We start from the raw sequence: 16,419 nt of genomic DNA, 5'->3' as shown, positions 1-16,419 counted from the left end.
TTATGGAAGGTGAACTTTACCAAAGGTTTGATGTAGTCAGATTTTAAGTTTTATCGTGCACACAAGATTGAGTTAATCTTCCCAGGAAAATTTTCACCACACTGTGCTGTGCTGATATATGCCTCAAATAAACTACTTGAGTCAGAGTCGCAGAGTCAGTCATATTGAACCTAACTGCCTTCTTGCCCCTCAGATTGTTACTCAGCGGTGGTCACAGAGACCCCGCAGTTAAACTAGAAAGTCACATTAAGAAAAACGTAACCATGTTAATGGAACCTTCAGTCGTAATTAGTGTGTGGCATCTCAGAGAGAGAGATAATTTCTGAGTTCCAGCAAGGCATTTGGAGTTCTCTAATGCTACAGTCCCCTGTGGGTGAAGTGTGGATGGTGCCTACAAAGACAAGTGGAGAACATGGAAAAAGCTAAAGAACAGTAGTGTCCTGAGGGGTGGGAGGGCCACAGTCATAGACAATTTGCAGTTTTGTCCTGAGACCAATCAACTCACATGGTCCCTACAGCTCCCCTCAGACCCCGATGGACAAATCTGAGGATGTCGTCCTGTAAGCAGAGCAGCAGATGTCATGTCTCAACCCAAATCTGGAGCGCACTCAGGCTAGAAGCACCTGACTGAGAACGGGTTTGAGTTTAGTGTGGGAGTGCCTCCAGGGCAGAGCCCCAAACCAAGTGCAAGACAGGGCTGGAATGGTGGTGGACACATTACCGAGCTCTTAGGAGGTGGGGCAGGAGAGTCAGGAGGTGGTCTCTGGAGACAGGGTATGGAGGCCACCCGGGGTAACATGTGAAACAACGAAACTCAAAACCTATGCAATCTACCCCCTGACCTATGCTGGCCTCCATGTGCTGTCCAAGTTCAGACAGTACTAGCAGCTTTCAAAGGAATGCAGGAAGCCTTGGCTGGGTTTTTTGGTAAGAGTAACACCTAAGGATGTGGACATAAAGATTTCAGGAGGATCTGTTCTTCCAGAGGTCCTGAGTCAATTCCCAGCAACCACAGGGTGGCTCACAACTATCTGTAATGGGATCCGATGTCCTTTCTGGTGGTCTAAAGACAACTATAGTGTACACACACATACACACACATACACACACACACACACACACACACACACACACACACACACACACACACACACACAGTGTTTGGTCATGTGTTGCATGCCTTTAATCCCAGCAGTTGGAAGGCAGACGTAGAAGGATCTCTGTGAGTTTGAGGCCAGCCTGGTCTATAAGGAGAATTCTAGGACAGCCAGGGCTGTTAAACAGAGAAACCCTGTCTCAAAACAAAACAAAACAAAACCTAAAAATCAAACCAATACAAAGAAAAACCAAACCAAACAAACCATAAAAACAAACCATAAAAACAAGCCAAAAAAACAAAACAAAACAACAACAACAAAAAAAACAAACAAAAAAACCGCCCCCCTCTCTAGCAAAGAAACCTCAGAGTTTGTGTCCTTGTATTCATGCTGGGCTGCTAACAACAGTCTACAAATGAATAAAGCAATGGTAAGGGCGGACGCGGGGCTCAGTAGGTAAAGAACTTGCTGCTTTTGCAGAGGACTGGGGGAAAGGGGTTTCCATTCCCAGAACCTACATGAGTGTTTACAATAGGCTGTGACACCAGTCCCAGTGACCTGACACTCCTCTGGCTCCTGGGGCACCAGGCATACAGGTGGTGTAGACACACATGCAGGCAAAACACCCGAACACGAGAACAACACATTAAGTCTAGACCATCCATCCATCCATCCATCCATCCATCCATCCATCCATCCATCCATCTATCCATCCATCTATAGCAGTGATTAAAAATAAGAGAAAGACTTCAAGAAAAATTACTCTGTATAAAGAGGGAGAAAAATCGAGAAAAGTAAGTCAAGTTGTCAGGGTCTCATTCTTTCTCAAGGCTTGGAGTGTTTAATAGACATAGCTGATAGACACAGTGGGAGAAGGGAGATTCTACAAGAGCAGAAGAGACACTTACTTCCAAGAGGTAGCCCTGTTTAAGTTAGACTCAACTCGGCTTCTGAGACCTCATGAAAGGCATGGAAGTGCTCTTCACAGACAAGCATTGCTACTTAAGGGAACACAGCAAACAGGCGAAACAAGGCAGACTCTAACACTTAGGGCAAAAGGATTAAATTTTCAAGTCACTGATTGGAAAATGTACGCCAATGTACGTCACAGCAGCTGCCTTCGCCTTATTAACTTTATTAGGGCGAGCACAGGGAAATGAGTTCTAATGGAATGAAACTCCGAGGGATGGGTTGTGCTCTGAATAGGTTTTATGTGTTGAAGACTGAAAGTGCCTGGGCACGGCAGCGTACAACAGCAGAGGCAGGAAGATCTCTATGAATTGGAGGCCAGCCTGGTTTACTTTGCAAATTCCAGGGCAGCCAGGACTACACATAATGAGACCCTGTCTCAAAAAACTAACACAAAATAAATAAATAAATAAATAAATAAATAAATAAATAAATAAATAAATAAAAAGAGTAAAAATGACTGAGCGCTTATAGAAACAGTCTCTGAATTTCAAATACACTGTATACATACAGGCACAAAAGCCACTGGCGCATGAAGGGTAAAAGGTATTTAGTAAAGGACTGGTAATGTGAACTCTGAGGAACCCACTGGCCATTCTGCAGAGACCGCAGAGCACAGTCAGTGTTTGTACCTCCACCCAGTCAAAGATCCGCTCGTCATCTGCTTTGTCCTCCATGATCAGTTTCTCCAGGCGCTGAGACAGCTCCTCAGCAGACAATTCTTTCTTTGAAAGTGCTTCAGAGGAGCAGGGTCCCTCTGACTCCGTGAAGTCCAACTTCTGGAACCAAATATGAGACACTGATGTTGTTCACTGTGGTGATTACATGTGGCCTTGGTATTTTCTTTTTTTAAAAAAGATTTATTATTTATTATATACGAGTACATGGTAGCTGTCTTCAGACACCAGAAGAGGGCAACAGATCCCATTACAGATGGTTGTGAGCCACCATGTGGGTGCTGGGAATTGAACTCAGGACCTCTGGACGAACAGTCAGTGCTCTTAACCACCGAGCCATCTCTCCAGCCCCGAGGCCTTGGTATTTTCACTGAGGTGATTACATAGAGAGGAGAGGCAGCCATGGCCTCACTCTGAGAGAAAATGAGCAGCAGGTGCTACTCCAGATGGAACTGGAAGGCTGTCACTTTACTAGCAGCGGATGAGGTCCAATCTTTCAAGAAATTGTATTTAGGGGGACAGCAAGAAGGCTGAGTGGCTACAAGTGATTAATAAAAGTAGAAAAGTTTGAAAACAGAGCTTTACCACAGAAAAGGCAATGCTCACTGAGTTACCTCCTCCTCTTGGTAACCTGAGGGCTGGGCTGGGCTTTCCCCTATACCTGAGTTCAACATAACATCTTTTGCTGCTACTGGGTTTGACATAGGGCATCACAGCCCAGGTTGGCTTCCAGCTCACTTTACTGCTAAGGATAACCTTCAATTCCTGATCCCTTTACTTCCACCTCCCAAGGACAATGGGCACATGTGTAGGAGTCTATACTACTTCCCAGTGTCCCTTGACTGGGCCTGAGGCACAGATTGATAAGGACCAACCACTTCACTTTCCTGTGTTTAAGAACAAATTTTCAACTGGGTCTCACTATGTGGCCCAGGCCAGCCTTGAGCTCGGAGTTTAGCCCATTCTGCTCAGTGCAGGGATCAAGGCTTGTGTGGCTCTAGGGAAGCATGCGCCCTGCTCGGTTTCTCCGACTGAGCATCTCTCTGGACTTCAGTACTATTTAGGTTAGGGAATGCACAGCACAAAAGGTGCTCGGGCACTCTCCTCACCCTTCGGAACAGAGGACCGCGACAGTGCGCCACTTCTCCGTTTGCAGTAGTGATCTCTGTTGCCTTCTCTGACTTTTTCCTGTTCTGCCTGGCTAGAAGCCCCAGCTTCATCTACTCACAGAAGCGCTTTCCTCCCCTCATGGAGCTGGGCCTTGCTGAATCTGAAGCTGTTTTAGCAGTTTCCCTTCAGCCTCTCAGACCTGACTTGTCTGCGGCCACCTTCTCTCCTGCCTCCTCTCAGCCCCTTTCCAGCTCAGCAGGTACCCACACCCTCAGAGCTCACCCTCAAGCCCTTCCTCTACCCATCTCCTTTTTGTGACTTTGAGACAGGCTCAGCTGTGTCCCTGAGGCCCGGCTCACACCACTGCTGTTTCAGCTCCCCGAACTCTCCAAGGTTTAGATAACATGTTATTAAAAAATAGGGGTGGGCTCAGTGGAGGACAAATGGCTTAGGGTGGAGCTGCAGAGGACCTGGGCGTATTTTCTAGCACACAACTCCAGTTCCAGGGGATCTGACACCCTCTCTGACCCCCATAGGCAACAGGCACACATGTGGCACAGACATGTAGGCTAACATTCTTATATAAAAGTTAGAGAATAAAATCTTTAAAACGAAGTGAGTATGCTCCATATATACGTTACGCATACTTGAGTTACACAGGACGGTTGCTCTGGCTGTAGTAGCACATGCTACGATTCCAGCATTTGGGAGGCAGAGTTCTAGGGCAGCCACAGGGACAGTTGACGCCCTACTTTTGCGCCCATCCCTCGAGTGCCTGAACTACAGCTACAACTGAAGTGAGCACCAGCAGCCCACACAGTGTCTTCAGACTCCGCTTCCTTGCTTTGGCTGTGTTCTACTGCTCAAGATGGCCTCAAATCCCTGGTGAACGAGCCATGCTCCTGTCGGGCTTAAACAGCAGGGACTCCAAGAACTTCCCACCGTGCAGTCCCAGCCACTGCAGAGGAGTGCACTGGTGCCGACTTATCTCCTGTGTTTCCTTCCTGTAGGTTGACGTAAAACCTTTTTTTTTTTTGGATACAGCTCGATGTAGCCTTGGGTGGCTTGACGTTCACGGAGATTTGGGGTTGCGAGCATCAGCAGATGACATGTCCTTAGTGGTTATGTTACAACTCGGTTTAGCCCCAGGCTTCCTGAAGTACCTCACCATGTAGCCTAGACTGATTTCAACCTGCAGATCAGAGCTCAGGCCCCAGGAGTGGGGTCCCAGGTGCTGGCGTGATGCACAAGCCCAGGTGAGTCAGGATTTGGATCTGTGAGAGCTTTGTCCCTGGTTTTTTCAGTCCTAGAGTGCACCAATGCTACACCATGGCTTGTCAATGTCTGCATTTCCTGTCAGATCAGAGGCATGCTGGGGAAGGTCTTGGTTTTAGGGTCCCTCCAATTATTACCTATGGGGTTTTAAACAGTAAGCCTCTCTACAACTCTCTGCTTTCTAAGTGGTAACCTAGCCTTGCCCCATCTACAGAGAACTAACTCTTGGCTTCAAACCAGAGCTCTGAGTACCAGCGGCTCTTGTGAGATAACTCATCTCTACCAAGTTCACTTTGGATCATGGAGTCTGTTAAGTATTCTTTTTTAAGTGTGTGTATGTGGTGTACATGTGTGTGTAGGCGTATGCTTGTGTAGTGTGTTTATCTCTAAGGAACACCCATCTACTTTGTTTTGAAACAGGCTTTCTCACTGGCCTGGAACGTACTAATCATGCTAGCTTGCTGGCCAGCACGCCTTCCCAATCTTTCATTCTCTGGCTCCACAGAGCTGGGAGACAAGTACACACCATCACCTGGCATTTTCCAGTGGGTACTGGGGACCAAGCTCCTCAATGCCTGCACAGCTTCCTGGTGTTAGGGAACAAAGGAAGCCCCGAGTGTGAGATCTTCGGTGAATGCACGCATGTCAAGGACCCACAGCCTCAGATCCAGAAGGAAAGCTTTCCAGTCTGGGCTATGTGTGAATATTGGTAGCACAGGAATATGCCACTATGGCCTTTCCCTAACATGTTTATGGCCTGTAGACCACTCACCTACAGAGACATCTCCTACCAACATGAGCTAACTCTGCCTCTGCCTCCTTGTTCATCTGTGTGTGACATTACATAACGAGCACGCTGAGCTTCCAAGATGCTATAATCTTCCATCAGAGAGCTCAGGGCATCCAAACCAAACTTTGCTATACATGCATCTGTCTTGGCCAGTCAGACCTGTTCCTGAGCTTTGCTGGACACAGTACCTCTGACCCCTACTCTCTCAACTGTTCCTGTCTGATTTTCTGGTCATCACTGTGACCATCTGCAGTGCTATTGATGGAATCCAGGGCCTCAGGAAGGCTACACACGGAACCTAACACCCTCCAACACCCACCGGCATCAGAAGAGACTGTGTCTCACCTGCTCCAAAAGGAAGTTATGTACGTCTTCCCCTTCTGGTAGAAAGTCCTTCCAGCTGAGGTCGGCCTCCCTCCATAAGGCGCTGACTTTCTTATGGCTCTAAAACAGATAAACCCATCCATCAGAAAAACAGTTTGCTTGATGAGAAAGTGTTAACTTCTAGAGACTAAATCAAAATGAAAAGACTAGTCTCTGGGATATCTGAGCACACATGAGTTTAGGGATGACCCTGGCATGGAAGCCCCGCCTGTGACACAGCATTTAGTAGGCTGTGGCCAAGCATCTGGAGCTCAAGGTCAGTCTGGACAAGTTCCAAGACAGACCTTGTCAGACCTCCTACAGAAAAGACCTTCTCTCCCAAACCTAAAAAAAGTGGTAAGTAAGCGAAATGGTGGATGATTTAGTGTAACTGCTTATGAGCCAACGATTCATACTATAAGCCTAATTCAGGAAACTTCCATCAATAACTAAACCCCCAAACACACCATGTTTACAGATTCTGTTTACTGCCTTCCAGACAGCTCTGTGTACACAATACCATGAAGCCAGGCATAGGCCTCCAAGGCATCCCTGTTCTGGACCACCTTGCCGTCTGAGCGGAGGAGCACATTTGTGAGCGCAGCTGGAAGCGCACAAGCAGGTCCTCTTGCTGCCTCATGAACACCATGTGAGACACACTGGGTCGTGAGGAAGGAAGGACCTCACGTAACTTGACCAAGAGAAGACCTGGTTTCAGCTGAGTAGGGCGGCGCGTGCCTATAGCTCCACTGCTTGGGAGGTGGGCAGGAAGACTGCCGTCAGTTTGGGGCTAGCTGTGTCCTGAGACTGTCTCAAAACGGATAAACTAAAGAAGGTGGAAGGAGGAACGCCAACTTTAGAAGAACAGTTCAGTAAACACTCGAGACATATGGGAGAGAGCTTTATCATAAAACAGGAAGTCACCAGAAGCAGGCTGCTGAGAGCATCCATTTTACAGTTTCCCAGATGGGGGACACAAGGGCTTTTGTGCCAGCAGGAAGCCCTGGTTTAAGAACTAAAAAGGCAAACCTACAGCACTGTAAGCTATCATGCAGCACCCGAGGCTCAGACCCACTGCAGCATGACCACCCCCCGCCCCCGCATCTTCTGGGGACTCTGCATTGTGCTAGCATCCCCTTCTAGATGACGTTGCTGGGATGAAGCCCCACCTACTTCTGTTTTAATGGCTCCCGACTGCCTGCCTCACTCCCTCTCCAGCCTACACAGCCTTTGGAGGCTCAGTTATCTTTGGAATAACAGATGCTTAACTGAGAGTTCACTCTCCCGCACCATCGTTTTACCACCTACTTCTAAGAAGACTACACCAGCACTTTACTTGTCAAAAGGAAGAAGATTAACCATTTTGTGACTCTTTACTCTATGACTCGTGAGTGCTTTGAAAAGTGCATGTAGGCCAGAAGGGGGCACCGGAGCCCGTGGAGCTGGAGTTACAGACAGTTGTGGGTGCTGGGATCCGAACCAGAGTCCTCTGAAAGATCGGCCAGTTCCCTCAACCACGGAGTCATGTGTTCAGCGCCCCCTCAAAGCTTCTTTTTTAAATTGAAATCTATTGAAAGCAGCATATTAACTTTGTTTAAAAAAGACAAAACAGACATACGTATCCTGCAGCCTGAGACTGCTTAGGACGTACAGCTGCCCATTCCCACCGAGACTGGGTAATTTCTTCCCAAAGTCATCGGTAACAAAAGGGCAAATGCACCTCTGACGGAAACCAGGCCAAGCAACGGCCATGCTCTTCTCCCATGGGAATGCTTGTACACTGAACCGAGCCTGGATTGTTCACAGAAGCCAAGCTCCACTGCTGTCACTGCCCTTCCCACATGGTCGAAGGGTCTGACACTCACCATTTGTCTGCATAGAAGGTGCAGGATTTCGGAAAGCAGGACCCCAGCTCTACCAACAGGAAGTAATGGCTTGCTGAATTCCCTGGAAAAGACAGGAGCAGCCAGTGAGCACTGACATGCTTCTGTTTGGGACAGCGGGCTAGCACAGCACATGGGCCAGCACAGCACACGGGCCAGCACAGCACACGGGCCAGCTCATCAGACTTGTTCACTGCAGGCGCAGTGGAGGAGCAGGAGAGGTGCAGAAGCCCTGGCTCTGTCTTTATATTTAAGCACTTCAATGACTGAAGTGCTGAGGACTTCTCTCTACTTACCTATGGCATCACACAAGATTGATGCTCAGTTAAGGTCAGTCACAAGTAGATTTTTTTTTTTTTTTTTTTTTTTTGCTTCTTTTTTTCGGAGCTGGGGACCGAACCCAGGGCCTTGCGCTTCCTAGGCAAGCGCTCTACCACTGAGCTAAATCCCCAACCCCCACAAGTAGATTTAAGATAGAATTTTCCTTTCTTTATGGTATTTTCAGAGGGAGGCAAAAGTCTTTCCTAAATTAAATTCTCTAGGGTCAATATCGTAATTCCTCCAAAAGGGTTCTACTGTCAATACATGAGTCTGTGCCCAATTCAATTGTTTTTATTGTTTTGCTTTCCCATGAAGACTTCACAGTACCCAAAGCCAATGTATACTTGTGAGTCTAAGAGGAGGCTTGCGGGGTGTGCAGTCTGACTGTAGGAACCGCTGCACGGACAGCAGTGTCATGAGAGAACTACTTAGTGATCCAGGTGGCACTGATGCCCATTCACACCCAGAGCAGCATCACGTTCTTCTAATCTGAGCCTGGCAGGGTCTGGTAGCGCACACCTTTAATCCCAGCGCTTGGAAGCGGAGGCAGGAGGAGCTCTGAGTTTGAAGTCAGCTTGGTCTACAAAGCGAGTTACAGGCCAGGCCAGGGCTACACTGAGAAATCCTGTCTTGAAAAACCAAAAATAAAAAAATGAAATAGAATAACCATAATATAAGCATAACTAATAGCACGGTGCAGCTCAGTGAGGCAGGGGAAACTCCGGCCAACAAGAAATGTCCAGAAATAATCACCTCCCGGACTCTGATCTGAGACTGCAGTGACTACCACCCCAGAGGGTCAAGGGTCTCTCACATCCTCAACAGATTTCCACTACAGACAATGGAGGCTAAGGAGCTGGAGGGATGGCTCAGCAGTTAAGAGCATTGGCTGCTCTGCCAGAGGTCCCTGGGTTCAATTCCCACCACCCACCTGGCAGCTTAAAACTGTAGAACTCCAATTTTAGGGGATATGACACTGACACTCAGAAATACATGCAGGTAAAACACTAAACAATGCTCATAAAATAAAAATAAATATTAAAAAAAATGCAAAACAGTCACAGGCTGTGCCCATGAGTGTGCAGAGGTGACAATGGGACACCACTCTGCCAGAATGGGAAAGGGGGTTGACACATTTACCTCGATAGACATTAAATAGAACAAATACAACTTACACAATAAGTTCTCTCATGGAGATTCCCCCTTCTTTTAACATGGGGGTGACTAGTTCAGCCAGGTACAACCAAATATGGGGGATGTCAATGGCCATGTCATCTGCCAACTCCAAGGTTTCAGAAAAGCTGAAATAAGAACAAGAAGGGAAAAAAAGTCACTGAAAATGTAATTTAAAAGTTAAAATTGAATAGAGATCAAAATCAGTAAAGCACCAAGTTTATGTATCTAAGCACTTTTATATGAAGAGGGAGCGTGCGTGGTCACAGTACTCTCTCCTCACACTGCGTGCTGAGGTGAAGAGCAGAGCAGGTGAAGGCAAACTGAAACCCCGAGGAGCTGGCAGTGCCAGGGCTGGGGCAGAGAAGACCTTGTATGGAAACGACTTCTGAAATTTTGAGATAGCCATGTAGCGTGTGGGTAACAGCTATCCTAAAATCACAGACTGAAACATATGTGACCACCTAGCCAGAGTCACAGGGAGGGAGAAAGGCATCAGAGAGACCGACTGTGGGAAAGCGGGAAGACCACAACACTGTACTATAGGTTATACACCCCCGCAGTAGTCTAGAGTTTTCCAGACTTTTGTGCTGTGAAATGTATTTTTTTGCTGTGAAGTAAAATAAAGGTAAATTAAATATAAAAAGAAGGCACAGGGATACACCCCACACTCCCAGCTGTGGCTAAGGTGACAGGGTCACAAGTTCAACTTGAGCAACAGAGGTTGCCCTGTCTCAAAAACACAGAAAACAACTTGAGGAAAAAAAGGCTCAGGTGTGAGTTTACGGTCATCAAAGGTGCGAGAACGCACAGTGGGGCAGGGCAGTCCTCGCTAAGTGCAGTAAGACGGCTAGGTTTCCACAGGCAGATCAGGGTGGCTCTCTAACCTGTGAAAAAATATAAACTTGAAAGTGTACGAAAGCCGTGCCATTAGACCTGCTCTACTAGAAGACAGTAGGAGGGAGGGAGGGAGGGGGCGGGGCTGCACCACAATGGCAGGGAGCCGTGGCTCTGCAAAGGGAACAGCAACTAAGTCAGCAATTTCCGACACCTCAGGAGCATTTCACACAAACCTACAAGCTGTAGAGGGTAAGCACATAAACTCAACAATTTCCTGAGGAAAACTGAGGGTCACTGACTTAAGCCTTGTGCTAAATGAGCTGCAGTTCTTCACATTACGGACACCAGATGGAGGTCTCAGAGAAAACTGGAGGCTAACGTGCCTGCCTCAGCCATTAGATCGAACAACACTGCATATGATGTTAGAATAAACAGTGCAGTGACACAGAGGTCACCATGGCAGACGGTGCTTAGCAGCTGAGTTGTGAGGATACCAACCCTTTGAAAAAGTCCTGCTTGCTGAGCTTTTCCGACTGCACCAGCTGATACAGTAAGTGGCCCATGTGATCTCTGGTGATCTGGCTCCGCTCCAGGGTGAACTCCACACCCACCTTCACGAACACATGCAGTGGGCCCTGGGCACTCAGCTCCTCTATGCACTGTGTGGCCTCCTGTTCAAACAAACAAAGGCTTTTTCCAAAATCTGGTGTTACGGTAACTTCAAAATCTAAATATATTACAAGTAGTATAAAGTTTTGCAAGACAGTTTTCTAAGTTCTTTTCCTTGTTTAATATTAAAAAGGGCGCTATTGCAAATTTCTAGGCTAAAAAGTAGAGAGAAATAATATTGATTCAGGCGTGGTGACACACACACTACAAAGGCTGAGGCAGGAGGATGTATGTTGAGTTCCTGGTGTACACACAGAGTTCAAGACTCTGCTGGGTGACAAAGCAAGGTCCCACATTGGCATACCTGTGCTCATCAGGTCTGAAAGCTGAGGCAGAAGAATTACTTCAATCTACATTGAAATTGAGATGAGGTAATGCGATGAGATTTTAAACTTCCTTTCCTCTAAGGGAGATGGCCTCATATAGCTTTGATTTTTGCTGTTTTTTAGATTTATTTTTGTATTTAACAAGTATGTACGTGCATGTGCCTGAATGTATGTAAGTATTCCACATCCATGTATTAGGTCTGGATTCTCTGTAAGAGCAGTAAGCACCCTTAACTGCTGAACCACATCGACAGACCCTTGGTTAAGGCCAGCATCAAAGAATGTTTCTAAACAAGAGTTTGATGATCCATTCCTGTAATCCTAGCACTTAATAGGTTGAGACAGGTGGATTGCCACAAGTTGGAGTCTAGTCTCTATTACAGTATGCGATTCTGTGGTAAAAACCAAAGCCAGATAGCATATAAATATTATATACCATACTGTGTTTATGGATTAAAAAATATATAGTATATAAAAGATGTAATGAGTATGTATCAGCATGCATCATTTTAAAACTCTGAAAATTGGGGGAGGGGGAGGAAATAGGGGGTTTATGGACAGGAAACCAGGAAAGGGAATAACATCTGAAATGGAAATAAACAAAAAACTCTGAAAATGTGATACTGTAAAACAGAACTTAATACCAAGATTCAATCAAAGACCTTAATGTGAGTTGGGATTCGTGGAGCACGCTTTTAGTCCCAGCACTTGGGAGACAGAGGCAGGCAGATCTCTGAGTTTGAGGTCAGCACATGTCTACAGAGTGAGTTCAAAGACAGAGTGCAACAGAGAAACATTGTCTATAAAAAAACTCCAAAACAAAGCAAACCCCCAAAACAACCTAATGTGGCAACTGGGGTGAGGCCTCCATTGCAGGAAGTTCCATGGATTGTGGCGTGATCGATCTAGTTGGCAAGTCTCTGGACTGGAGAAGAAAGCCTGCCGGGCTAGCTTGCTTGGCTACCACAGGGCTAGTGGCTTTCTCTTTCCTTCACCCTCTGAATCATGCTCCTCTTCTCGAGAGAGGGCAGAAGTGAGAACAGTGTCCGCTGTCCACAGCAGAGGAGAGTGCCCGCAGGTGTCTGCTCACGTGTGTCCTCGCTAGTTTAATACTTAAGAGTGCTCACGTCAAATCACCTAGTACAACGTGTCTACCTCAGTAAGGTCGTTAGTTGTTACTTCCCGATCTTCCCACGCACTCAGAAAGCTTCCGCTGATGGAACAGGAGCCCTCATGTTTCCAATACTGACCCCAAATACAGCACAGCTTGGTGTTGGGGCATTCGTGCTAGAGCTGATGTCGCATGACATGAAGCCTCTAACTCTGCAGACACTGCTGTGTCCCCTGCAGCATGCTGGCTGTCAAGGACAGGGCTGAGGAGGTGCAGAGCAGCAAACTCTGCACTCACTGAAGGGCCCCTCTGCTCCAGGGTCACCCCTTCCCCTTAACATCACCAAAAGTGTTTTCTAGCTGGGTCTGGTGGCTGATGCCTGGAACTCCAGGAAAATGGAGGCTGAGGTAGGAGGCCAGCTACAGTCAAAGTCAGCTTAGTCACGCAAGTGGTCCAACCTGACCGGGCTATAGAGCAAGACAGAATAACCCTGTGCCTGTGGTACATGGCCAGGAATTAGGAGGCAGAGGCAGGAGAATGAAAAGTACAAGATCAACCTTGGGGCAATGAGTTTAGGGCTAGCTTGGGCTGCACACACCCTCAAGCGCAACTGAAAACAAGCAAAGACCTGAAAACTAAATGACCTCTCCCCGCCTCCAATGAGCAATGAGACTTTCATCACAACCAAAGCACAAGTCTAAGGCAGGCAGCAGCCGTTTAACAGAGAGACACTTCCTGATCCGAACAGTGAACGGGACTGTGTCACATGATCTTCGCCACCCTCCAGCTCAGAGGACATCTATGGAGTCAGTCACCGGTACTGCTCTGTCACCCTGCAGTGACAACTGCAGGGTGGCTTTTGTCAGGCTGGAAGTCTGTCCTACCAACCATCACCTAAGAGTCCAGGTGGAGACGTCAGAAGAGCAGACTTACAGGGTGGTCCTGAAATGTCTCAGGCCTTCTGACCCAAACCTATGCTGTCCTTTTGTGCCTCAGTTTCCCACTTACAAAACAAAGGGAAAATGATGAAGATATGTCTAAGGGCCCAGGCAGGTGGAACTGGGGGCCGGGAGTCATCGCAGTGGTACTCCGCTGTCTGCCCCTTAACGCCACAGTCAGTTTAGCCTCCTCTCAGTTACCCTGACTAGAATCCACTCTTTTCCCACCCTTAAATCTGTGAATGACAGAGACCATCAGTTTAAAACAGAACTGGGCAGAAGTGCATGAGCTGAGCCAACCGATCCCGAAGGCGGGTTATTCAATCCATGTCTCATCTGCTCATGAGGACACTCAGGCCGAGCTCTCTCACGGGCTGCTGGAGAGCTGCTGTCTTCACTGTCAGCGTTTACCTTAAAGTCATTGATGTGCAGGAACTCGTCAATGATAGACTTGGACTTCCTCTCTACTTCCTCTTCTGACAGTGCAGGCTTGTCGGGGGCTGGCACTGTGCACACTTCTGACTTGACTATGAACGCCATCAAAGAGCAAGAAGATAAAATACGAAGTGTCAGTCTGGCAGGGTCACTGCTGGTGAAGTTATGCCTCACACTGCTCTTCAGTGCAAATATGCTTTTGATACTCGTTTGACAGAGTCAGACAAATGAAAGCAAAATCAAAGGGCCCTTTACGTTAGGACAGAGAGGCACACAGTGACACCATAGTCTGCATTCTAGCCACGACCAGGAGCTGGGGATATTTTGAACCTTTAGAGCCACAGCTTGAAAGTTTCTCTATTTTGATTTCACCACACTACTTAAAGGATGAGCACCCAAAGCCCTCAAGAACGCACATGGGGTGAGGGCCTGCTTGACCAGGTACTGACTACACTGGCCCAGTGTGGAGCCTGTGTAAACACTGCCTGGCCGCTCCTGCTGCCTGCTTCCCAAGCTTCCCACCTGCTCCATCCCAGAAGCCTGTTTCATCTCTACTAGTCAGCATGGCCTACCTCTAAGAGGATTCCAAAGCTTCTGTGCCAAGTGCTTCTGCACGCTAACTCTCAATTTCTTTTTCTAAGAAAGAACTACTGGACAGGATTCAGTATGGTTGAATAGATAAAAAGCCACAGCCCAGACTAAAGACACAAGGGAACTGTTACCACCAGTGCAGAGTTTGAGCACATACACCCCAAATACAACAAACCCCACGTAAGTGACTACAGAGTTGAGGCTGGAGAAGACAGGCCGATACCTTCTCCTTGTTTAGCAGGGATACTCTGAGTCCTGTCAGAGCCTCCTTAGGCTTTAAAACACACAGACACGCCAATGACAACGGGACAAGGTGCTGAAAGGACTTGTGAGAAACTCAGAATACTGACCATGAAGAAAAAGGACCCTGCCATCACAGCCTGGCAGAGACAGGGAAGGCTGGAAGCTCTGTGACGGCACAGTTATGGAGAGACAACGCTGTGCATATGTTCCCAGCAGTCAGTCCAGAATTTACTCGTGGACAGTTAGGGTAGTTGCTATGATTACTTATTTTTGTTTATGTGTATGAGTGTTGCACGTGTTCCACATGAGGGCTGCGTGCTCAGAGGTCAGAAGAGGGTGTGGGAACTGGAGTCACAGATCATTTTGAGCCACCATTTGGGTGCTAGAAACTGAATATGGGTCCTCGCGATGAGGAGCCAGTGTTTTTAACGGCTGAATCACCTCTCCAGTCCTGTGTCTGTCCTGTGTCCCAGAGAGCCCTCACCTAGCTCCCTCGCTTTGCTTCGGTCGGCCTCAGTGCTGGCCCGCTCGGCGTCCACGCCTCCTGTCAGCTGCTTCACCGTCTCCAGCATCTCTCTGCGCTGCTCTTCCTGAGACTGGTTGTCCAGCAGGTCTTTGCTGCTGCCCCTCAGGAACGTGTTGGGACGGGCTGTTCCAGCTGGAAGCGGCTTGTCGCTCTTCTCCCTGCCCATGCTCCCACGACTAAAAAAGATAAAATGACACACTTCAGACGGCATCATCCTACTTCATACAACACAAAGCATTCAAAGCAAACATTGAAAACACAGATTTTCCCACATGTAACTCTTTCCATCTCTTTGCAAGGTTACCCTTGCTGGAAAGCACTAGACCAGTCGATCCATTTCCCAGTCTCCTACACAACCTCAGACATAAGGCACTGACGATACTTCAAAGTATGCTAGTGCTCAAATGGGAAAACTCTGACCTTGCAAAGGAATACTTACTAAGATGTTTTAGTTTTACCTTTAGGTCTCAAGAAAAGAGACAGTGAAGAAGTGGGAGCCAACTGAATGGCAGAAAGCGAGCGTTAAACAGGTCTAAACTCACTGCTGAAAAACTACATCACTGGTTATCGAGCATTTGTTTTCTTTTCCAGAAACTTTAAATACATGAGGATTATGTGAGAGAGGCAGAAGTGAATGTCACCAGCTAAAGCCATACACTGTACCGTAAGAGAACTCTAAAGTGCAAGCACGTGACAGCACTGGGGTCTGTCTCCCTGCTGACTTATTCCAGACAGTTCTTGAGCAAGGTAACTGAGAAGCAGCAGAGTGAAGGGCAGGAGGGGAGAGACTCGGGATGGACTGAAGTCAGCCCAAAGAACACACACAACATGAAAATGAGAACCAGCAGAGTCCACAGGAGCGAGAGGCCACAGTCCTCGTGCCCAGCAGACTGAGCGGAAGCCCACGCATGAGCAATAGTCTGGACGCTCAGTAAGGACGCATTATGTACCTTGAACGACACAGAGACAGAAGCAGATGGAACTGGCTAGTCCCATTCCTTACTTTACGTGCCTGAGTGCAAGCCTGTTTCCATTATGGAGGAAGTGTGTTCTCATTATGGTGGCTGGACAGAGAGCCTGCT

General features: G+C 47.5%; 1 protein-coding gene across 51 annotated transcripts in view; it reads right to left on the bottom strand.

Moving 5' to 3' along the window:
- Positions 1–16,419, bottom strand: part of Eif4g3 (eukaryotic translation initiation factor 4 gamma, 3) — a 220,817-nt gene that overhangs the window by 7,076 nt on the left and 197,322 nt on the right. For 33 of the 51 annotated variants that reach the window (XM_063287466.1, XM_039109643.2, XM_039109649.2 and 30 more), the window contains 7 exons: positions 15,296–15,513; positions 13,954–14,069; positions 10,997–11,169; positions 9,661–9,786; positions 8,147–8,228; positions 6,264–6,362; positions 1,062–2,845 (listed from right to left, as the gene is read on the bottom strand). In XM_063287466.1, the coding sequence (XP_063143536.1) occupies positions 2,261–2,845; positions 6,264–6,362; positions 8,147–8,228; positions 9,661–9,786; positions 10,997–11,169; positions 13,954–14,069; positions 15,296–15,513 (1,399 nt within the window). In that variant the 3' untranslated portion in view covers positions 1,062–2,260. Of the gene's footprint in view, positions 1–1,061; positions 2,846–6,263; positions 6,363–8,146; positions 8,229–9,660; positions 9,787–10,996; positions 11,170–13,953; positions 14,070–15,295; positions 15,514–16,419 lie in introns of those variants that run through there. The other 18 variants (NM_001401860.1, XM_017593294.3, XM_017593298.3 and 15 more) reach the window with 2 other exon arrangements.

The sequence above is a fragment of the Rattus norvegicus genome, chromosome 5, assembly GCF_036323735.1.
Source record: "Rattus norvegicus strain BN/NHsdMcwi chromosome 5, GRCr8, whole genome shotgun sequence".
NCBI classification, from domain to species: Eukaryota; Metazoa; Chordata; class Mammalia; order Rodentia; family Muridae; genus Rattus; species Rattus norvegicus.
This window is presented reverse-complemented; position numbering and strand designations above follow the sequence as displayed.